Source organism: Elgaria multicarinata, chromosome 5 (genome assembly GCF_023053635.1).
Source record: "Elgaria multicarinata webbii isolate HBS135686 ecotype San Diego chromosome 5, rElgMul1.1.pri, whole genome shotgun sequence".
Classification (NCBI taxonomy): domain Eukaryota; kingdom Metazoa; phylum Chordata; class Lepidosauria; order Squamata; family Anguidae; genus Elgaria; species Elgaria multicarinata.
Window position 1 is genome coordinate 103,126,577 of NC_086175.1, and position 24,783 is coordinate 103,151,359.

At 41.8% G+C, this 24,783-nt stretch overlaps 1 protein-coding gene across 1 annotated transcript in view; it reads right to left on the reverse strand.

Moving 5' to 3' along the window:
* Positions 1-268: 268 nt before the first annotated feature.
* LSAMP (limbic system associated membrane protein) overlaps positions 269-24,783 on the reverse strand; it is a 567,030-nt gene continuing 542,515 nt past the window's right edge. The window contains exon 7 of the mRNA XM_063126940.1: positions 269-3,451. Coding sequence (XP_062983010.1) covers positions 3,354-3,451 — 98 coding nt within the window. The 3' untranslated portion in view covers positions 269-3,353. The remainder of the gene's footprint in view (positions 3,452-24,783) is intronic.

A 24,783-nucleotide genomic window follows, 5' to 3' on the forward strand; every position in this document is an offset into this window, starting at 1 on the left:
GAAACCAAGCTGTGGTTCAAAAAGATCCTTCGTATTCTCAGACAATGGTGGCATTTTCTGCTTTTATCAAGGTACACAGTGAATGTGTGTGTGTGTGAGACAGAGAGAGTGAGAGTGGGCTTGCTTTGTAAATTTATTTCTTGTCAGACCACTGCAGCAAAAGTCAGGTTTGGGCACCCCCTAGAGATGAATGCCCTCTCCTCTTTCTCTCTCTCTCTCTCCATCCCCCCCCTGCATGCATGCATCCCCCCCCCCCTGCATGCATCTCTGTTCTGCTTCTTGTTCTGTAATCCTTTACTAGCTGTCCAATAGTAAATTGTAATCCTTGGAAGGATGGTACTGAGAAGCCTGGCTGCCTGCTTAATTGACTGCCAGAGTCTGCTCAAAACTGCAGACTTCAGCAAAAAGAAAAGGCTAAAGCAGCAGGAGGGGACGCTGCTGTGCTGTTGATCAAGGTGAGAACTGTCTTGCTGTGCAGGCATGGAGCTGCAGGGAGCTCTTTGCAATGGACTGGTTCTTGTTATAACAAAAGGAAGGATTTAATGTGTGCGTGGGCAGGCATGCGCGCGCGCACACACACACACACACTTTGCATCTCTATTTCCAAGCCTAAAGTGACCTCTTCCGCTAATATAGGGATTGCATTGCAGCTTAGCACACACACCCCTGCCCAATTGACACATCCGCTGGCAGAACTGGGTGAGAAGAGATTTTTGTTGGTTGTCAGTTCAGTGGAAGGGAAGCCAAAGCATTTAAGTGTGGATTTGCCTCACACAGTTTCTGAATCCGACCCACCACATCTCTTGTAGATGAAGAACCAGCAATTCTCCAACACAAAACCAGCCACCTTGCCAAACCAGGTGTTGCTTTCAGAAGAATCCATGCTTTTTACAGACAAACTGAGATGGTGCAACTGACATGCACCCAAAAATCCAACCAAACTGGTGGCTAGGGGCTAAACCCTGGTATATTAACTCTCGGTTTGACAATACCCACTGAAAGATACCCATTTGCCTTTAATAGCTATATGACCAGGACATTTTTGATAGTTCGGGCTTATTTTCTCATTGTGCCAGTATCACAGATGCTGTGCTTGCAGTTTCAAAAAATATAGGCACCCGCTTTGGGCCAGGAATATGTAGCCATAATTAATTCATCTTGTCCTTTTTGAGATATCCAGCATAGCAAATGAGAGTGAAATTAATTTGTTTAGATTCACCTGTGCCCAGTTTTCAGTACCAAACGAGTGAGTCTATTACACAGATAGTTCTTCTTCACACTAGGAATGTACACAGGGCCCTCTTTTGTTACCTGGCTTGAGACGTAATATCCCATCCCCATCTCCATCTGCAGTTATTAGTGAGGGTCCAATTAATCTCTTGCACTTGAATTGTTTCTATGCTATGAATACCAGGAGCCAACCACACTGTAAAATAGGTAAATGAGATATCACTGGAGGCATAACTTTTACTGGAAACTCTTTTCTCTTCCTTTTGCAAGTAGTCCTCTGTTCAGGATTTGGGAGATGGCTTTTCTAAGTTCTATACCTTAGATGCATCCCAGTTGCCTTGCTGGCTTTTTAAAGGGTATCAAATTGAAATGGAGCATTATTTGCTATCATTACAGAGCTTTATTTCCATAGAATGGTTATGCATTCTAAGGTGTTGGGTATAATACACCTTCCTGAGACTGGAGAGGTATTTCCCACCTCCTTATCAGATGAGGAAAATAGTTACCTTTGGGACACTGGTCTGGCTCAGGGGTTAGAGGGGTTGGTAACATTAGAACAGCTGGGAAATGGAAAAAAAAGCTAATGGAGAACGGTTCCCTTATTCTCTTCATATAAGGACCCAATAAGGTGCCCCCTTTGTACTATCTGCTTTCTGCAGTGGGTATTCCTCCAAACCATTCTATAAGCCTATGAAACCCACAACGATCGGACTGCCTGTCATTGACCCTGTCCATTTTAGTCCAGACACAGAAGAGCGCCCACTATGCAAGTGAGCAAGACCAGGATCAAGGAGCAGAGCTACAATAGAGCTAGATGTGCAGCCTACATGCCATAATGGCTGGTCCATCCACTGGTGTCCTTCTACAGCAGACTTATGGTGGCCTATCTCCTGGAACTCCTAGGGCACCAATTTAGCCTTGTACAACAGGACCCAGGTTAATCTCTACCTTCTACTGAGCCTTCTGGGTGCTATTCAACATTCGTTTTCCTCACTTCTTTATCTCTAGGACCAGTTATACCCTGCATAGAGCTTGCTTGTTTTTGGCTGAGCCACACTTGCAGATCTCCCTTGCTTGAGAGATTCAGCAGTGGACAGTGTCATCTGGACAATGGGATCTTTTGTTACAATTTAGTTTCCAAACATTTGTCCGCACTATAAGGTGTAATCTTTTCCAGACATCACTCATTCCAGAGCTCTACACCCTCAAATATTAATATAATTTAGCGACCTCCTTGAGGCTTAGTGATCTATGGCCCTAGGTACGGCTGAATCCACATCCAAGCAAACTTTCAACGTCATGTACAATGCAAGTCATTATCTACAGTTTGATGAATTTATGTACACAGGGACTGCTCCCTTTGCATGCTTTAGAGAGAGGGGGGAGAGAGAGAAAGAGAGAATGGCACACACACATACATACACACACATAAGAGAGAGAGAAAGAGAGAAAGAGAGACCAGGGGCTGGCAAGAACAAGAGGGCAGGTGAGTAAAATTGGTATGATTTAGTATAATCAATGCATTGTGGGGTAAGGGTGCCCAGGAATACATGGGACAGCCTAAAAGGGGAAGCAGCTAGGTAAGGGCCATGTGGCGTTTCTTCATGGGACACCAGTATACAAGAGAAATCTGCATCACTGATTGCCAGATATCTGAAAAAGCGAAGTATCAGTTTAAGAAATTAGCAAGCCAATCAAAAGATAGTGGCTATTGACACCAAAGCAAAGGCCATCTCTTTCCAGGAAGGAAGGAAGGAAGGAGAAAATGATATGAGGGAATGGAGAGATTAAAAGTAATTTCATTGTTGATATTTTCTTTTTACAGTATCTCAGCATCCTTGGTAGGATCCAGCCTCCATAGAGTGATCCATCTGGTCTCTCATACTCCTGGATGGTCAGTGACTTGACAGTTTGTTATAATAATGTTGCTGATTTTTCTTCATTGAGATTTCCCCCCTTCATTGTGGTACACACAAAAGTTGTGAAAGAAGCTGTCCTTTCCCTCCCCCCTCTCTCTCTTGCTCTGTCTCCTGTATGACATTTTTTGTTTTGTTTTGCTTTGTGTGTTGTTCTTGTTGTTGCTGGGTTTTTATTTTTTTCCCTTTTTTAAAATTCGGATGTTATTAACATTTGCTGAGTAGGCAGAGCAGGGACGCTGCCAACAGCCACAGTGGTACGGCCAGACACATTGATCCATTGCCTGCTATCCCTGTACCAGGTCCTATGGGATGAGAGAGAAAAGACAAAAAACAGAACAAAAAAAATTATATACAAACTAAACCAAATGGAATAACCATACTCATTAGCTGATTCGTCCCTTACCTTTTTTGGTGCCTCCTGCTAGGAGAAATGGCAACTGGGATGGTTAAGTTTATAGTATGGATGCTCCATGTTTCTGATATTTGGTGGTGATGGTGGTTATTTTTATTATTTTCAATAATATATTCAAAGTCGGACCGTAATAGAGTGTGGTTGACTAAGAGGAAGCCCATTGTCTCCTTTTAGAGCTCTACCTTTCAATATTTTTTCCTCTCTCCTATTAAGATTTGGAATGATTTTAATAAGAAAAGGAGTTATATCCCATGAATTTTAACCACTGTTAGTCGAACTTAAGTCCCATTCACTTTGATGAATCTGCTCTAAATAAGACTAACATTTGCTACAGCCCAAAATAAACATTCAAATACAGATGGTCCACCTGCCAATGCTTTTTTTGGTGTGTGTGTGTGTGTGTGTGTGTGTGTGTGTGTGTGTGTGTGTGTGAGATATAGAAAAGGATATGTTTCTATTATAAGCATAACCCAGGGAGCCTATCTATCTATCTATCTATCTATCTATCTATCTATCTATCTATCTATCTATCTATCATGTTTGTATGTATGTATTATTGCATTTACATCCCGCCTCTTTTCCTCCAAGGAACCCAAGGCAGCGTACATAATCCTCCTCTTCTCCATTTTATCCTCAGAACAACAACCCTGTGAGGTGGGTTGAGCTGAGAGTCTGTGACTGGCCCAAAGTCACCCAGTTGATTTCCATGGCCGAGTGGTGACTAGAACCTGGATCTCCTGACTCCCAGTCAGACACTTTAGCCACTACACCGCACTGGCTTGCATTTGGAAATTGTTACAACTGCACCTCATATGGTATAATTCTCTTGACAGGATTATAGACACTACCAAGCTACTCTGGGATAAGAAATCTATCCTTAGGTTCATCTGTTTGGACTCAGTCAACAGAGACAGCTAAACCCTGCCTAGTCTTTGACATTTCAGCAGGGACGGGTGCAGGTGGGGGTGCTAGTCAAGGCAAGCAAGAGCATGAGATGATAGAAATCTATGGTGGTAGAATGGAGAGCAACACTTCAGATGGCAGATGATGGATGCAATTTTTTGGATGCCTTCCCATGTAAGAAACAAACAAAAACAAAACACCTCAGAAAGTTCCTACAGGCAAACACAGAGGAATTCCCCCCCCCCCCAATCTGTGCCCCGCACTACATTTTCTACTTCTCAAGAGTTGTTTTCTCTGTCCCCCTCCCTTTCTTCCATATGAAAGTATGAAAAAAAGGGGGAAACCCCTACAATATGAGGTGGTACAATCCATACTAGCCAAGACTCTACCATAGGAGTGCAGAACCTCTTCCAGCCTGAGGGACGAATTCCATTCCTCAACAGCAACATTCCAGCGGTGGGAGAAGCTGAAAGCCAAAGGGCAGGGCCAAAACTACACAAATACCAGCATATTTTAGCTTAAGGCTCTTACTGCCAGTAACTAAGGCTTAGGAGAGATATTCAGCCTTTTCAAATGGGGGTAAAAACTGCACAAAAGCTGGGAAACCAAAAAACAATTGGCGTTTGGGGGTGGGGAAGCGGGATGTCCTGCTGAGGAATCCTGGAAGGCCTGATGGGGCCCCTGGGTCTGAGGTTCTGCATCCTGGCACTATCACCTCACTATGCTGCATGTGTAAAATCTCAGGGTTTAGAAGTAGGTTTAGTGGAAAGAGTCATGTATAGGGTGACCATATGAAAAGGAGGACAAGGCTCCTGTATCTTTAACAGTTGTATTGAAAAGGAAATTTCAGCAGGTGTCATTTGTATATATGGGGAACCTGGGGAAATTTCCTCTTCATCACAACAGTTAAAGCTGCAGGTGCCCTGCCCTCTTTTAAATCTGGCCACTCTAGTATAGCTCCTGCACCTTTTACTGTTGTGATGAAGAGGAAATTTCACCAGGTTCCCCATATATACAAATGATACCTGCTGAAATTCCCTTTTCTGTGCAACTGTTAAAGATACAGGAGCCCTGTCCTCCTTTTCATATGGTCACCCTAGTCATGTAGGGATGGATGGTCAGTCCGCCTCATGTGCTGCTTGCCAGAACCCTGTCGGCTGGCTGGCCGGCCCTGCTCACCATGTGGTCTGCAGGCACCTGGCGAGCAGCATGCGGCCACCTGATCCCTCATTGAGCCGCCCTTTTGTGAAAATGGCAGCTTGTTCTTTTATGTAAAGGGCCTTTTATGCAAATGGTAGCCGTAAAGTGACCATTTATGCAAGATTGGTCCATTAACGCCTGTAATTTTGAATAAATAGCTGCTTTACAGACACCATTTGTGTAAAAGGTCTTTTACATAAAAGAACGAGCTGCCATTCTGATGCAAAATGGTAGCTTGGTGGAACAGTGGGGACTGTGTGCTTGCCCAACCTGCCACCCGCCAAGTCGGGCAAGCACGGTGGTTTGCAGACTATCATCTGGGAGGCTACTGGACTCCACCCTTCTTTTGGATTCCTGTGACATCCCTAGGGTCATGTTTGCTGGGGGAGAAAGAAGTACCTAAGGCTTCAATCCTTTGCAAAGGATTGTACCATTGAACTCAATGAGGCTTACTTCTTAGTAGATATCCACAGGCAGGATTGCACTGTAAAGCTTTGTACTGAGCACCAGGAGCTGAGTCAGCACCCTAGCAGTGCAAACGTAAGGAATAATTTTCATACCATCACTAGTTTAGTAGGTAAAAAAGAAGTGATCACCCAGGAACAAAATTAATCATCAAAAAACAAACAGAAAAAAATTGTTACCTTACTTACATTAGCAGTACTACTTCCTCTGCCAGATCAAGCCATGAATTCTTTACCAATCAATAAGTCCTTCTCTATTTTTGTTTCAATAACTAATACTCATAATCTCATTTAACGTAGTGAAAACAACGCCTAATGCCGGTAAACGGTGATCATTTTTTATTAAATTAAATCATGCTTAAATCTTTCTCACTGAAATCAGTGTCATTTAAATAGTACTTAATTTGGTTGGATTGTGCCTCACTTCAATAAAACTAGGGTGACCATATGGAAAGGAAGCCAGGCCTCCTGTAGCTTTAACAGTTTTATAGAAAAGGGAATTTCAGCTGGTGTCATTGGTATGCGTGTAGCTCCTGGTGAAATTCCCTCTTTATCACAACAGTTAATGCTGCATGAGCCCTGCCCTCTTTTGTATCTGGGCAGGTCTTCTGCAGTTCTAACTGTTGTGATAAAGAGGGAATTTCACCAGTTGCTGCATATATACAAATGACACCAGCTGAAATTCTCTTTTCTATACAACTGTTAAGATACAAGATCCCTGTCTTCCTTTCCATTAGGTCACCCTAAATAAAACCAGGCTAAAATATCCACTAAAACATAAAATACTATTATGCATTAAAATTATCCCATACCTGCTTAAGCCTTTCTTTGAAAAGGTTTCCCAAACAACAAGGTTTCACAGTTACTTTGGTGAACCTCCTGGGTGTGTCAGCTACTGAGAAAGCCCTGTGAATTCCCATGGTGCATGAATGATATAGCCAAGACACTAATCTTACTTGATCTAGAGACCGCAATGGAACACGGGAGAAGATGGTTCCTGGAGTATGAGTATGTGGCATCTAAACGATTTAAACCATTACCAATATATGTCCTGTAGGGGGTTCATATTTTGGTGTTCTTAGAACCACACAACTCACTAGTCATCTAGCCACCTGCTAAAAGAGATTATGGGTGATGGTGGCCTTCAGTCAGCTAGCTGATAGCAGAACCCAAGTGGAAGGATGGAAGAACACCGAGAAAGGTGGATAGTAGGGATGGGAATTCTATCAATTTTGGCTTCATTCGGTTTCTCATTTTCCAGAAAAAATGCATTTCACCCATTTTTGCATCAGTTTGGAAAAAAAAATCAGCTTGAATATTCATGCACTTTTTCTTCTTTTTTTTTTTTTTAATAATTTTTATTCATTTTCAACACTATATAAACATAAATGAACATTTCCAAAATATAATTGAAACAAACACAATAAGAAAAAGAAATACATCAAATATCTGCTTCATACATATTGAATAATTGTTGAGTACAAATATCAAAAACTATTACATATGCCTTATCACACTACAACATTTTCATTCTTAACATAAAAGTGCACCCCCCACCTCGGGATCATTCTTGAGTCCAAAATCTAATCGTTTCTTCTGATGGTGGTTTCCCATTTCCCTTAGTAAACACGAACACTAGGAACTGTTTCCAAATTCCTTCGAACTCATTTATTTTAGTTACGCCTTTTCTCCACTTAATATTACATGTCAGTTTATCATTAATGGCTATGTCCCATACTACTTTATACCACTCCTCAATAGAATATTCCCCTTGGATCTTCCAGTTCCTAGCTATCATCAATCGTGCTGCAACCAACAAACTCGATATCAGCTCTATAGTTCCTTTTCCACACTTTATATCTTCAAATAGTGACAGCAATGCTATTTTTGGTGTTTGTTCTATTTTCATTCCCACTATTTCTTCAATTTCTGAGAACACCATCTTCCATAATCTTTGTACATATTTGCATTGCCACCACATATGTAAATACGTTCCTTTTTCCCCACATCCTCTCCAACAACTTGCTGAATGTTGATCACTTATCTTGTTCAATCTAACCGGGGTTAGGTACCACCTCCATAAAATTTTAAAATAATTCTCCTTTATTCTTACTGATAAACTTCTCAACACTCTTTGTTTCCATAGTCCCTCCCAGCTCTGTCGCCCTATTTGTATCTTCAAATCTGATTCCCAAATCACTTTCTCTGTATTCTCTCTAAACTCCTTCTCTAACAATATTTTATATATTTCACTCATTAATCCTTTTGAAACTATACTACCTCCTTTTCCTTTCTCCTTACTTACTACTAATTCTTCAAACCTCGTCATCTTTCTGCACATTCTATTATCTTTAATCCACTTTTTATTCCATTGTTCTAATTGACCATATTCTAGCCAAGATAGCTTCTTCTCCTTTAACAAATTTTCCATATCTTCTCTTGTTTTAATATCTCTTACCCAATCCTTTAATTTTATTTTATTTTTCTCTTTTAATATTTTACATAATCTACCCTTTAGATCCTCTGGGAAATTCTTTAACATTATTATCGGTGCTAAGGGAGAGTTGCTCGGAAGCAGCTTCCCTTTAAATTTACTCCAAATTTCCCATTGAGTCCTCAGGAGTGGATTATCTATACTTCCAACCCATTTTCTTCCTCCATCTTTAAAAAAAACATTCTCCAAATTCATCTCTACCTTACTTATGATTTTTTCTTCCATCCAGTATAAATCTCCTACTCCCATAATTGCTTCTACAACATGTCTTAATCTATTTGCTACGTAGTATAATTTTATGTTTGGGAGACCCATTCCCCCCTTTTTTTGGCTTAGGTACCAATTATTTTTATTCACTCTTGCTCTCTTTTCTCCATTACAATATTTATTAATAATATTTTGCCAACTTTTTATCTCGGTTTCTGATATTTTTATAGGTAGCATCCTAAATACGAAATTAATTTTAGCTAATATCTTCATTTTTATCAAAGCTATTCTCCCAAACCAAGATAAATTTAATCTTTTATATTTCTCCAATTTCTCTAATACCTCCTTCTTTAACCTTGTTAAATTTTCCCTTTCTAAATTCTCTAGATTTTTTGTAATTTTAATTCCCAAGTATTTAATCTCATTCTTAACTTTCAATTCCATCCCCTTAAATTCCCAATCCTTTTCTTCCTTCTTAGTATAGTTAAACAACATCATCTCTGATTTAGACCAATTTATTTTTAACCCTGTAATTTCCTCAAATTCCCTCAACTGATATTTAATTCTTTCTAATTTTCTTAATGGATTCTTAATGGTCAATAAAGTATCATCCGCAAACATGTTTAGCTTTATCTCCCTTACCTCTCCAATTCCTTCTAATTCTTTATCCTCCCTTAGTGCCTTCGCCAAAACTTCCATAACCATTACAAAAAGGACCGGCGAGAGCGGACATCCTTGTCTTGTTCCTCTGGCTAGTCGTATCTTTTCAGTAAGTCCGTCATTTACCACCACTACCGCCGTATTTTGGGAATATAACTGTTCTATTACATTTTTAAATTTATTTCCAAATCCCAATTTATCTATAATACTCTTTAGTGCCTGCCAGCTCACACAATCAAAAGCTTTAAAAATATCTAATGCCATAATACCTGCCTTAATATTTGCTTTTTTTATTACATTTATTACATTTAAAACTCTACCCACTAAATTATGCATATGTCTTCCTACCACAAACCCACATTGATCTGCTCCTATATATTCTGCCAAAAATTTATTTAATCGTTTGGCCATAATAGATGTAAAAATTTTAGCATCCTGATTTATTAAAGAAATAGGTCTATAAGAATCAGGATTAGTCAAATCTTTATCTGGTTTTGGGATCAGAATTATCACTGAATGTTCCCATGATTCAGGTATCTTCTCTCCTGATAATATCCTATTATAAAGTTCCATTAATTTTGGAACTAAACAATCTTTGAAGACCTTATAATATTCTGGACCCAAACCATCTGCTCCTGGTGATTTACCCACTTTTAACTTATCAATAACTTCTTCAACTTCTCTTTGAGTTATTACTGACTCCATTAACTCCTTATATTCTGATTTTATTTCCTTCTTTATAAACCTTCCAATATACTCCTCCACCTTTTCTTGTTGAATTTCTTTACCCTTGTACAATTCCTGATAAAATTCCTGAAAAATTTTTATTTTAGCTTTCATTGCATGACAATAATTCCCTCGACTATCTTTCAACGTTTCTATCCCATTCCTCCCTTTTTCTTTTTGTGTGAGCTTGGCAAGCAACCTCGAGTTCTTATCACTGTTTTCAAAATATTCCCTTTTCATATACATTAAATTCTTTTGAATCTCTTCTATATTTAAGTTTTCTAATTGTTTCTTCTTAGCTTGTATTTCCACTAATTTATATTTATCTTTACTTCGCCAATATCTTTCCTCCAAGTTTTTAATTTCTATCTCTAACTTTTCCTGTTCTGCACGTTGTTGTCTTTTTAAACTACATGTTTCTCTAATACAGATTCCTCTTGCTACAGCCTTCATGGTGTCCCAAATGACTGACCCAGCTGTTCCTCCTTTTTCATTAATTTCCCATGCCTCCGACAGTTCCTTCCGAATTTTATCTACTATTTTATTGTATTTCAATATCTTTGTGTTCAACTTCCATCTATATGCCTCTTTATAATCTTTCTTAACTGTAAATTCTAAACTTAACAAGGCATGATCGGTTACTTTTATTACCCCCATTTCCATTTTACAAATCCTCGTTGCAAAGTCTTTTGAAACAAATATATAATCTATCCTGGAGTATGTATGATGAACTGGGGAAAAGTATGAAAATCCAGGCCTATTCCCGTAAAGTAAGCGCCACGAATCTAAATAATCATTTTCTTTTACTAATTTATTCAATATAGTCATATTGTTCCTCTTTTCAGCATTAGTGGGATTTGACCTGTCCCTTTTATTATCCATAACCATATTAAAATCCCCAGCTAATAATGCATACCCCTCCTTAAATTCTTCTATTTCTTTGAACAGCTTTATAAAAAACTCTCTATGCCTCTCATTTGGGGCATAAACATTAATCAAAGTATAAACCTTTCCCTCAATTTTACCTTTTAACATAAGATATCTACCCTTATCATCCTTTTTTACCTCTTCTAATATAAACCCACTTTTTTTTGAAATCAAAGTGGCCACTCCATTTTTTTTTGATGTCCCTAATGATTTTTCATAATAGGCTAACCACTTTAATTTTATCATATTCGAATTCTCGGAGCCTTGGTGTGTCTCTTGGATCATTATAATATCTGATCCCTCTTTATTTAGCATTTGTTCTATTCTCTTCCTTTTCACGACTGCCCCTAAACCTTTAACATTGAGTGTTGATACCTTTATCTTTTTATCCATGATCACCCTTTTGAAATCTCTTCCGATCCCTTGTGCTCAGCAATTCAAACTTGCTTACATAAAAACACAAACTCCATACATAAAACCCACACCCTCCTACCCCGATCCCTCCTCCCCTACCTTCCCCCCCTCCCCACCCCCCCACTCTAATCCCCCCCCCATATCCCCGTGAGTCTAATACTCCAGCCATCTACTTTAAAGGGGGAGGGGGGAGGCAGTGCTGTGCCTGGCCGGCAGGTCTCTATATTAGCATTTTTATTTGCAATTATCTCCAACATAATTAACAATTCTCTTACTCTCCAGATGTCCCAGCCTCATTCCCTCCCCCACCCACTCCAGCCCCATCTGCTTCCCCATCCAGACCCAGCCTCTTCAGCAAATCTTTACCTTGATCCAATGAGGTTACTCTGTATTCCCTCCTCCCATATGTAAATCTTAAGAAAACCGGGTAACCCCATGCATAAGGAATTTTATTCTTCATTAATGTTTCCGTTATTGGTTTAAGACTACGTCTCCAATTTAATGTGCGTTGAGAAAGATCATTATAAATTTGCACTGGTTTGCCTTTACACTGTATCTGAACCTTAGATCTCAATTCTTTCATAATTTGCTCTTTTTTGTAATAGTTGCCAAATTTCACCAATATGTCTCTAGTCCCTTTGTAGTTTTTCCCCCCCACACGGTGGACTCGGTCCAGATCCGATCCATCTATTGGAATGTCAGGCGTCAGCTCCTTGAACCAGTTCACGATAATTTCTCTAAGATCTTCTCCTTGCGTCTCCTTCAGCTGCTTTATTCGAAGCGAAGATCTACGAGATTGATCTTCCAAGGCGATCAAACGCAATTCCCATTCTTTAAATTGTATATTAGTTGATTTTTCGAAAGCCTCTTGTTTCTTCTGGTCCAGATCCACTTTAGCCTCTATCTTTTTGATCTTATCCGAATTTTCCATCGTTTTATCCATAATAGTACGCATTTGTTTTCTGAATTCACTCATTTGCTGATCCATTTTTTAAAAAATAATCATGTTATTTTCTGCTATAATAGCCTTGATTTCCATTAAAGAGGGAGGGTTACTACCACTTTCTTTCCCCCCTTCTGCCATGTTTCCTTCTTTATTTGGTATTGTATCCAAAGAGACTGGGTCTATATCTTCCTCTTCCTGTTCAACTCCAGGGGCTGTACTTCCCAGGAAGGAGAGGTAAGCCAAATTATGATTTGAAGGTTTCTTTTTTTGTTTATTAAGCTTTTCCCAACTTTTGATCTTTTTTTTAACGTTGGGCATGGGTCCCTTCTGGGTAGGGCATAAATCTTAGAGTCCAACTCTCTTCCTTAGCAACTTATGCTGGCTTCTCTATTATATAGCACTCACAGCTCCTTCTTCACGAGGAGGGGGGAAAAATCCAGTTCACAACAGCATTCACTAGAGGGGATCAGATTTAATCACTCAAAGTCTCTCACATCCCACATCTCCCTCACCGAATGCCAAATGCAGCTTTTTTCACCCCTTCACCCCCCTTCTCGCCACGCCAATAAATCCAGTCAACCACTTTAACCTTAGAAAGCCAGCATTCCAATCGTTCCCATGTGAGATAAAGATGAGAGGTTATATCACAGATCAATGTCCAGCAAACATAAATTCCTTCTTTTTAAACTGCGTCAGTCAGCGTTTACTTTCACTTTTGCCGTTTAGACAGACATTGCATTAATCACAGTTCATCTCACCTCCCTTCTCCAAATCTCTCCACTTTCCCGGCTCCTGTTGGTTTTATAATCATTTTCTGTCAGTTGCTCAAAGATTTATGCCCATTAAAAGAGAGATAATTGCCTTTTCCGGCAAGCGCCGTTCAGAGCCTCAGAAGAAACCCGCCATCGCTCAGGCTGCCAAGCTCCGCCCCCTGCACTTTTTCTTCTAATATACACATTTTGTATGCACTTTTATTAGCATGCACATTTTCAGTAAGTCATTTTACCTAAATGTATTTGTTGCATACTTTCCCCTAATATATGCATTTGTGTGTACTTCCCCTTAATAAACACATTTTGTGCTCGTTTTTGAGTTGTGCAAGTTCATTCCGGTTCACATAAACATTATGGAGGTGTGAATTGGGTGCATTTGTATAAATATTCTGAATAAACGAATTTCTCATCCATCCTAGTGGACAGGAGAACATTGTGATTTATGAACATTTCGGAGTTATAAATAATCTTTATAAAACATTGATGACAGCTCATCTGACATTTTGTAGTGCTCACAACATAAGCACTTTGGCTGTAATCCTATTCATACTGAGTTGAGAGTAAGCACCAGTGTGAAACTTTCTAGGTAAACAAGCACTGGATTGCACTGTAAGTTGTATTTTGTTCTGCTAACTGCACTCCATTGTGGACAGACATAATAGATTTCCTCTAACTTTATACCCCTGTGACCAATCCAAAGGCTGGAGCCTACAGTAGTGCCATATACAAAAGGGACCTTTTCAGACCCATGTCCCACCTTAAAGTGCATTTGTGGACACCTTTCTTCTTCTTTTTCCATATATAAGTATGGTGATGGAGCTGCTGTTTTGACCACCTTAGGTCAGCTTTCAACCCAACCTACTAGTTCAAGAACAGTGATATACAACCTCCTTAAGTCAAGGAACAATTATTTTAAAGATTAAGCTGCTAATATAATGTGTTAATATATGCTGCTTAGATTTTATGAAACAATGTTCCAATTCTAGCTAGTGTTTGCTATCGTTTTCTTTTTTAACAATGTTTATATTGCTGTTATTTCTGTATAAGAGAGGTATTTTATTATGTATTTGTATGCATATAGCCTTATTGGTCAATAAGCAATACATTGGATTGATGTACAGCCTCTTTAAGTCAAGAAACAATTGTTTTAAAGCTTCCCAAAGTGTAAGTAAGATAAAATAGGCTTGCTGGCCAATGCTCATATTTGCCTAAAGGGGAACGGTGGCTGCAAGGCCACTCTGGTCTGTCCTCAAGAAGCAAATGCCAGTTACCAAACGGGGTGGGTGATGTGGTTTCTGCTATTACAATGAGGGTGTTCACACAACACACTAATCCACACTCAGTGGTTGAGTGTGGGCTGTTGTTGAACCATGGGTTAGTGTGTTGCCTGAACCCAGGACATTTTCTGCAGGGTGTGCAGGGTGTGCATGCAGTGTGGCTTCTTAACCACCCTGAACAACCCAAAACAAACCATGGGTTCTCAAGGTGGTTTGTTCTAGAAAAAATAAGCCACACTGCATTGTTAATAAGCCATCCTGTGGACAATGTCCCAGGTTCAGACAACACGCTACCCTACGGTTCAGTAAACAACCCATGGTTCAAGAAGAACCCACGCTCAACCACTGAGTGTGGATTAGCATTTGTGCGAACCCAATTGAGATGAAGGAGGTGAAGTCAAGATTATGACAGAAACCCACTGTGCTTCCTTCCTGCAATGAAAAACTGAGGGCTGGAGTCATTAGCTTCTCCTTGTTGACTGCTCTCCTTTTCCTGGCAGAGAGCTATGCTGGGCGGTGTTCAGCAGTAGCTATCTATGAGCTTTCTTTCCATCCTCCCTCCCTCTCCATTGAAGCAGCACGGTCCACCTGTTTACTCTGCCTCCGTATGGTGGCCCTTGAATGCCTGGACTCGTTATAATTCCGCGCGTTGACAACCGTCTGCTTACAGCCAGACACTGGCTCCTCAGGGGCCGATTCATCACAGCAATCTAATCAATAAAACATGGAACCAATCAGCAAATGCCTTTGGTCTCGAGGGAGGCTGCGCAATTATTTATTTGGTAATCGGGAGGGGGAATGATTTCAATGTAACATTTATGGTCCTGCGGCGCAAGGCCTATGGGGAGGAGCAACAGGAATGCCAGCAAAGCTTTGATTTTCACAAGAGTGGTGAATGAAAGGCCCTCGCTGCCGCAGCAACAAATAATACAGGGTCGCAACAGGAATATTAAGTGCTAACACGATGGACGTCCTTTCATTCAGCCTCCCATTTACTGCTCTCCTGCTTGGAATGAGCTCTAGGCAGGGATTCTATTTAAAGTATTCCCTGTAGCAGTAACTCTGAACACTGTGCAATATATGCCTGTTATTCAGTCAACATATTTTTTGTATTATGTAAATACAGTAGAAGCCATTGGTCCTATCTGGATCTCAATTATCCCCCAAACTCCTGTGCTCTGATCTATGTATCTCTAGCTGGCTGGGGGAAATGGAGGTGCAAACAGGTGGTCTATGAGTGAGTCTTCCCCCACTCCATCTTCCAGAGTTCCATGTATGAAACCCTGGTCAGAAAATGGATGATAGAGCAGGACCAGGTATCTGGGTGGGGGAATGGAGGGTTCAGTTTAGTCCCCTCCTGCCCTATCCAGACTGAACAGCTAACTGGTGTGATAGTTGGTAGGAGTACAAGTCCTGTTCTGGTTGGGGTGCTGTGCTGTGCTGTGCATACATACATTTTGATCAAAGCCCTAGTGACTCTCGTTCACGCACTGGTTATCTCTCGGTTGGACTACTGCAACCTCCTTCTCTCTGGCCTCCCCTCATCTCACATCAGTCCATGGTCTCTGTCCACCACTCTGCCGCTAAGATCATCTTCCTGGCCCGCCGCTCTGACCATGTCACTCCGCTTCTGAAATCTCTTCATTGGCTTCCAATTCACTCCAGAATCCAATATAAACTTCTCCTGCTGACCTTCAAAGCTTTTCACGGTTTAGCTCCTGCCTATCTCTCCTCTCTCATCTCACACTATTGCCCCGCTCGTGCTCTTCGCTCCTCTGATGCCATGCTTCTCGCCTGCCTAAGGACCTCCACTTCCCTTACTAGGCTTCGTCCTTTTTCCTCTGCTGCCCCTCATGCCTGGAATGCTCTTCCAGAACACTTGAGAACTACCAACTCAATCACAGCTTTTAAAACTCAGCTAAAAACTTTTCTTTTCCCTATAGCTTTTAAACTTTGAGTTTGTTCTGACTCTATACTGTTAGCTTCACCCTACCCGGTGCCTGTTTACACTTCCCTGTGCCTGTTTGCATTCTCTTTCCCTCCTTATTGTTTACTACAACTTTATTAGATTGTAAGCCTATGCGGCAGGGTCTTGCTATTTACTGTGTGGTCTGTGCAGCACCATGTACATCGATGGTGCTATATAAATAAATAAATAAATAAATAAATAATAATAATAATAATAATAATAATCATAAACCTTTGTAAATAGTACTTCATTTTACTGACATAACCCATGTGTTTTCCAACTTGCCTTTTGAATAAAGGGAGTTGTACACTATCTGATGACCTGACTTCTGCAAAATAACTAAGAAATAGTTCAGTTTTCTTTTTCTATGCTAGATGTTAAGGACACATTGCAATTAATTTCGGGCTCTTTTTAAAATGCATAACCCCACCCCGCATGCGCAACTTGTATATCTGTAAATAAATGCCACTGAGCCTCTAGTGACTTCATTCCAAATAAAGCCAAACCCAGTAAATGTGCTGTACCCCTGGAAATTCTCACTACTTGGAAAATTGGGGTTTTGGGAGAATCAGTAGGCAAAGCAGCCTACTTTTTCCTACTTTTCCTGGAGTACGAAACAGTTGGTTGTATTATGCCAGGAGGCTGTCCTAAGATCTTACCAGGAGGTTACACAAGGAGGTAGTAAAAATTAGATAAACTGTCCAGGCAGCCAGTATTGCCAAAGAAGTAGTTTAGTGTCAGAGGAAGACTGTATCTGGTTGTGGGCATCTTTGACTGGAGCGAAGGTTTAGGGAATTTGGCCTGAAGTAGAAAGAAGTAATTAAGATGCTTGTATTAGCAACAGTGCCCCAGTTCACATGACATGAGGGTGGTTAATAAGCCACGGTGGCTTGTTAACCACCCCCATACGTACTGGTCACATGCCAATTCATTTCCCTAATTACCCTCGCTTGGTTTGGGTTGTTGTGTCGTGTGAATCCCATGAAGCTGGATGGCTAAGGTGTTAGCAAATCACCCAGCAACCCTAGAATGGGGCATGGGTTCTTGGTGGTTTGTTAAGCCACCCTGGCTTATTAACCACACTTGTGTTTTGTGAACCAGGCCGATAAGAACCCCAGAGGTATGATTGTTTTACCTACAATTGTACAATTAGCAGTGGATTCAAAAGTGAGTCAAGGAGATCTGTAGGTATTTATCATTCATAATCCTTCCTAATTAACACCCTAGGTTCAAAGATGGGTGTGGAAAGTTTAAGACTTATGTTACAAGTATTATACTATACAACTTGAATTGTGGTTAAGAGAGCATTCTAGGTACCTCAGGATTCTCTGGCGTCCCCCGTACAAGGCAGTAGACACTGCTATGATCTTAGAAGGGGGTTTCTGGGATCTGGTCCCTCTCTTGATCCTCTCCTTTGCAGCCACCATGGAAAGAACTGCACCAGCTGCTGTCTAAGGTTGCAAAATTGGCCTTGGAGGACCTTGGAGAAAGGTCAAAAGGGGGGCATCCTGGTGGGAGGGGAGGGGAGAAGCCAGGTTATGAAAAATCCTATGGCTTCTCCAGCCCAAGCCTAGCCCTGGCCCCACCAGCACACTTCCTGTAGTCAGTCTCAGAGGCTGTTATGGAGAACAAAGGGAAGAAAAGGAGGGCAGAGAGGGGGAAATTGGAAGCCTCCAATATCGGAGCTGTCCATCTAATGAGGTCACAACAATAGGTGTGCACTGTAAACAATGCATTTCAGGGTTCTCTTTTGGAAAAGATGGAGGATGCATGAGGGACTGTGTCTTGTATGACAGAGACAGCATGATAGGAGATTCTCGCACAGAGGATTCCCCTCCCCAGACAGCTATGTCTTAAAGGTAACATGTAGCTTGACCCTAAGTTGGGACAGGCAATAGCTCTGAGTGGGAGAGAGGAGAGTTAGATCTCAACATCCTTTACAAGAACATAAGAAGAGCCATGCTGGATCAGACCAAGGGTCCATCTCTGTTCACACAGTAGCCATCCAGCTGTTGACTCTAAACCCACAAACATGACATGAGTGCCACAGCACCCTGTCGCCCATGTTCCCTAGCAACTGGTGTATATACGCTTACTGCCTCTGACACTGGAAGTAGCACATAGCCATCAAGCCATTTAAGCCTTCTCCTCCAGAAATGTACTGAACAGTCTTTTAAAGCCAACCAAATTAGTGGCCATCACTAAATTTATTTATTTATTTATTACATTTATATCCCACCTTTTTTCCTCCGAGGAACCCAAGGCGGTGTACATAATCTTCCTCTTCTCCATTTTATCCCCACAACAACAACCCTGTGAGGTAGGTTGGGCTGAGAGTCTGTGACTGGCCCAAAGCCACCCAGTGGGTTTTCATGGCCAAGTGGGGACTAGAACTTGGATCTCCCAACTCCCAGTCCAACACCTTAGCCACTATACCATACTGGCTCCCTTGTAGTGAATTCCATAGTCTAACTATGCACTGTGTGAAAGTATTTCCTCCTCCTCCTGTTTGAAACTATCATAGTAAACATGCATTACCCTAAAAATTATCTGGACTATCCCCATATTGGTTGCATCGGCCAGCTTACCTTTGGTAAACTGAAGCTGGTAACAGCTGGTCTAAGGTTTATCACAGGCCATGAAAGCCTTGATCACTTTATTACACTTTCCACCAAAAGTAAGCTGGCTGGCAAATCTTTTTTGACAATTTAATTGATAAGTTTACCAAAACGAAAGAAAGGAAGAAGTCATTCAAGTAGGCTACCTGTTTTAAGTATTAGGTAAGCCGTTCGTTATTGTAATAAAGGGCTTTTTGTTTGAATTGTGTTTGATAATGTTTGGTAATTACTGCTCTTAATTTTAGTAATCATAAAACATGTTTATAGATATGATTTAAAATTTCCTGTGATTGTAAAATGTTCCTTTTGTATTCCATACTCATCAAATTGATGGGAATTGAGAGAGAGAGAGAGAGAGAGAGAGAGAGAGAGAGAGAGAGAGAGAGAGATCATATAGCTGATGTTGTAGAGTTTGCTGCCACCTGCTGCAAACTGTCTCTCACTGCAGCAGTTCTAAGATATATAAGGGGAAAACATCTAAAACCAAGGGGTGGGTGGGAGAAGAATCAAAATCCATAGTTACACAATCTCTTTATTAAGACCAACCGAAGTGCCAAAAATGAGTGTTCATTTTAGCTTGTCCTAATAAAAGTTTTACTTAACTGTGGATTTATTTGTTTATTTATTTACTCATGGATCAGCACACCTATGTTTTTTCTTTATGTACCGGGGAAAAATGAAATGCATTAAATAATGTTGCAAAATGTATGTTGAATTTGGAAGAAAACATGTGCTGCTATGGTTCAGCCTTTGTCTTTGCTAGTTTTCTTTCAAAAGTGAACAGGTTATGGCAAACAGGCTAGATTTACACTATGGCTTAATAGTAGCATCGAAGAGCACCGATAACTCTTGGGGCACTTTACACATTCCATATACTGCTTTCATAGTGTTAGTTCCTGGTTTTTATTCCACATTATCCAAAATACCTCAACAAATGTCATTGTATGTCCTACAAGGTATAAATGTGCAAGAGGAATATAGTGTTACCGTGATGGGATCATAATGATTTGACACAAGGAGCATGTCTACACCACGGCTTATCACGGGGATCACCCTGGGATCATCCCTGTGTGTCCACATGACACACAGGGGATCCTGGGGGCAGGGAAGGATGATCCCTCTCTTTCCCTGGGATAACTGGGACAGCTTTAATACCGACTTTTCCCCTGAGACTGTGGAATGTGTGGGCGGCCATCCCGGTTTTGTCCCAGCTCTTTGCGAGTAAACGCGAGGAGCCGGGAACCGGGCACGGAGCTCTTCAGGCGCTCCGTGCCCATCGGGGGTGGGGAGGGGAGCGGGATCATGCGTTTTTTAATTTGCCTTTCTATTTTCGCTGGAGCGCTCATGCACTCCAGCTCTTCTTTCTTTTTAAAAAATGGCCGCCGCGACAGGCGCGATGCCCGAGATGTCACATGGCTGCGTGTGGACTGTGGGGGAGGATCTCGCGATCAGAAAATTGTGAGATCCTGCCCCCTCCCTCCTGGAACCCTGGGAGATCTAGACATGGCCAAGGTGTACATCCGGCCTGATTCCCTATCCTTAAATCCTTTATGAACCCAAAGGTTTTATCTGTATCTCCTAATGCTGATGTTTAATTTGTTTAATTTGTGTTAATTCATTTCAAACCCCAAACACAGCACACCTAACTTTCCCACTTAGATTTGGCAAGCTCCCTTCTATTTCCCCCCAAACCTATCCTACTATGCTGTCTTTTAACCCTTGAAGGAAGGAAAGGAACCTCCTGTGCAAGCACTGAGTCATTACTGACTCTTGGAGGGACGCCAACTTTCGCTGACGTTTTCTTGGCAGGACTTATAGCGGGGTGGTTTGCCATTGCCTTCCCCGGCCGTTATTACCTTTCCTCCAGCTAGCTGGGTACTCATTTTACCGACCTCGGGAGGATGGAAGGCTGAGTCGACCCAAGCCGGCTGCCTGAGAACCAGCTTCCGCTGGGATCGAACTCAGGCCGTGGGGAGAGTTTTGGCTGCAGAAACTGCTGCTTTACCGCTCTGTGCCACACGAGGCTCCTTTTAACTCTTAGCTAATACATATTACAAACATCATTTGAGCTGTATTTTTAATTGTAGTTTTCTCAATGAAGCCTTGATAATTTAATTCATGGGGAAATTTCTAAGGCATGAATGGACATGAAAAGAAAAACTTGGGCAGCAACTTTAGTTTCAAGAATGCTCTGGTACAAGATAGAGCTGCAGATTTTGGTAAACTCTAGGGAACACTTCTTAAATTGCAGGAAGGGTGTGATAGCTGGGGAGTTTGTAGAATCAATAAATGAGGAAGCAGATATTTAAATAATGATGATGACTTGGAGATCAATCTATGCCCCCTAGTCAGAGTCTGGGGTGGGGGCATAGGATAGTCGGATTCCTGGAGCCCGAGTTCTTCGCCTCTCCCCTTTGCAGCTGGTGTGGAGAGAGAACCATGTCTGCTGCCTCTCCGAGGCTGCAAAGTTGGCCTTGGAGGGAAGGGAAGTGTTCATGCCATTGGCAGGGAGGGCAGGGGACAGCTTATGCCATGTCCCTCCCTTGCTTCCTTCCCCAGTGCCTCAGCTAGGCGGGCAAAAAAGCCCATCTAGCTAAAATGCAAATCAGGAGGAGTGTGGAGGCGAAGATTGCCTCCGCTGCACCTCCCACTCTGCTTTGGATGGCCACAAGCCTCCGAATTTGGAGTCTTATGGTCATCTGCATAGGATTGCGTCCTTAGTGGTTACACATGGGATTTGGTTGATGTGGGAGCTGAAGGCCAAATGTGACAGTGAAATCTAAGGTCCTCCTCCGGGTACCTACTCTGAGGGAAGCTCGGAGGGTGACGACAAGAAAGAGGGCCTTCTCTGTGGTGGCCCCTCAACTGTTGAACAATCTCTCTGATGAGGCCTGCCTGGTGCCGACATTGTCATCTTATTGGCGCCAGTTCAAAACTTTTCTCTTCTCCCAGGCATTTAGCAATATGTAATGACCCTGGGACCCTGGGTCTGTTTTTTGGCTCATTGTTTTTAAAGCTGTTATTCTGGTTTTAAATGTATGTGTAGGTTGCTTTTTTGTGCTTTTTAAATCTTTGTATATTGTTTTTAAGTGTTTTTATTAGGGCTGTGCTCCGCTCCGATTCGGATCCCTGAATTGGGAGCGGAGCAACCCAATCCTCATCTGCTAAGGGCAGGTCTGAATCGGGTTGAGGGAGCTGCGGATAGAGGCGAAGCGGATAGCTCCGCTGAGGATTGCTTTGCCTCAACCTGGAGCTCCGAACGCAGGTAAGTGGGGAGAGGGGGGCTTACCTGGCGCCGACACCACTGCAGTCCATGTAGCGACGGCAGAGCCAGATAAGGGGGGAGTGGGCTTACCTGCCTCCGTCGTGGTCCAGCGGTGGCTTCAACTGTTGAAGCTGTCGCCCGTACTGACAGACGCAGGTAAGTGGGGGGGAGGGCTTACTTGCCTCCATTGTGGTCCGGCGGCAGCTTCAACTTAGGCCCAGGCCTTAAAGCAGAAGCAGGCCGTGGCTTGCTTCCGGCTTGAAGCCTGAGCCTCAGTTGAAGCCACTGCCGGACTGCGACAGACGCAAGTAAGTGGGGTGGAGGGGGGCTTACGTAGCTCCACCACCTGCTGCAGAGGCAAGTAAATGGGGAAGGGGGGCAATCTAGATCCGACCCTTCAGAACTCGCTCTGGATCCAGTTCTGGAGCGGGTTGGGGGAGGGTGGGATCGACCCAAAGCAGTTCGGGCCCGATCCAAAAGTTTCAGATCTGGCCACAAAGCGGTTTGGGGGGGGGGGCTGGTGCACACCCCTAGTTTTTGTCTTATGTGAACCTCCCCAGAGAGCTTAGGCTATGGGGCGGTATACAAATGCAGTAAATAATAATAATAATAATAATAATAATAATAATAATAATAATAATAATAATAATTCCCATTTAAGTCATGGGCTGGGAAACCTGTCACCTGTCAGATGTTGTTGGAATATATCTCCCATCATCCCTGACCATGGGCCACACCGGCTGGGGCTCATGAGAACTGCAGGCCATCACATCTGGAGGGCCACATGTTTCTGACTCCTGGCTGGGGAGGAGCAGTGCATCAGTGTGCCTGTGTTTTTGGAGGGGAGCAGTGCTAAGCCCTTCCCCACTTGTGGATCAGCATTCCTTCTTGCAGTCTGGGATATTATTGGCCTTCTTTACAGGGCTCTTGCAAGGATAACGGAATTAATATATGTATGGCACGTATGGGAAGCCGTTAACAGGTGGCTCAGGGTCTCCTTACATGTGATTGCTGTCATTCAATTTTGAATAAATTGAAAAACACAACCAAATAGATTCCAGCATTCATTCATCCCAAAATGATGGATATGTTTTCCCTTTATTACACATTTGTATCATGTGGGTGTTATCTTTCTTTGATGGTGGCAGTGGAGTTGACTTCATTCTGTAGCTTTGCATGCAAGAGATCCCAGCTTCGATCCCTGTTTCAGAGTTCATTGCAGACAACAGTGTGTGTGTGTGTGTGTGTGTGTGAGAGAGAGAGAGAGAGAGAGAGAGAATGAGAATCTTTGGCATCCTGGAATTACCAGGAGCCAGAGACTGAGGGCAAATTCTCACATACTTATGAGAATCTAAGATGAGTAAAATCCAGCCCGTTTGGGGGAAATGGACCATTATTGTATTGTGAGATAAAATCCATTTCAGATTTTAGAAGCTAGGCCTGTCTCCTCAACAACTCTGAACTTACACTATTAAAGATGTGACTACTCCAACTGAACACAGTAGTATGAAAAAGAGCTTAAGTCCTGGATATTTATTCAGAAACAAAAGCTAGGGAATGTGCTTATGCAGGCATACCGATTATGGAGTTCTAAAATCCAGATACTCTTGAGTAGCACTGTTAAGCTACATCAGAATATAGGGGTTTGTTACAACTCCTGAGTGTTGACAAAAGTGAGCAAGATGGACCAATGGTCTGACTTGGTATAAGGCAGCTTCCTATATTCCTACTGGGAATTTCACTCTTTTTAATATTTCCTGACATTAGAAGTTTAACGAAGGCAAGGAAGGCTTTAGGAGTGAGAATTGAACTCAGTGCTATCAGGGGGAAGCCATATATCTCAGGAGGCAATGGGACATAGCTGGTAATACCGGGCTCTAAACACAATGTCTTACCGCACGTAACAATGCAAAACATCTTGTTTTTAAAGACATCATGAAAGAAATCTATGCAAAGTATTATTAAGTACTGGCGATTATATTTATTTACATACAGTGGGTTGGAGTGCATTTACATGGTATTCAGATTGCTTCTTTTCAAAAAAATACATAGGACTAGTTTATGCTAAGGCCGTGGGACTTTAATCTCTCTTTCTGTTTGCACTCTTGTTGCATAATTGGATAGTTCCTGCCATCTAGTGGCACAACTGTGATACAACTCTACATTACCTGGAATACACACTCTTTTGCCACAAGGTGGGGAATTCTCACAAATAAGAAACACCTTGGCATTGAAACACTAATCAGCCAATAGATTTGATGTTCTTTTTTTTTCTGATCAAGATGTTTCACAGTCAGTGGCATCAGTAATAATTTGATTAAGAAGTGTCACATACTGCAAAATTCCCTGGCAGTGCTATCAAAGCCCCTTTAAGCAACA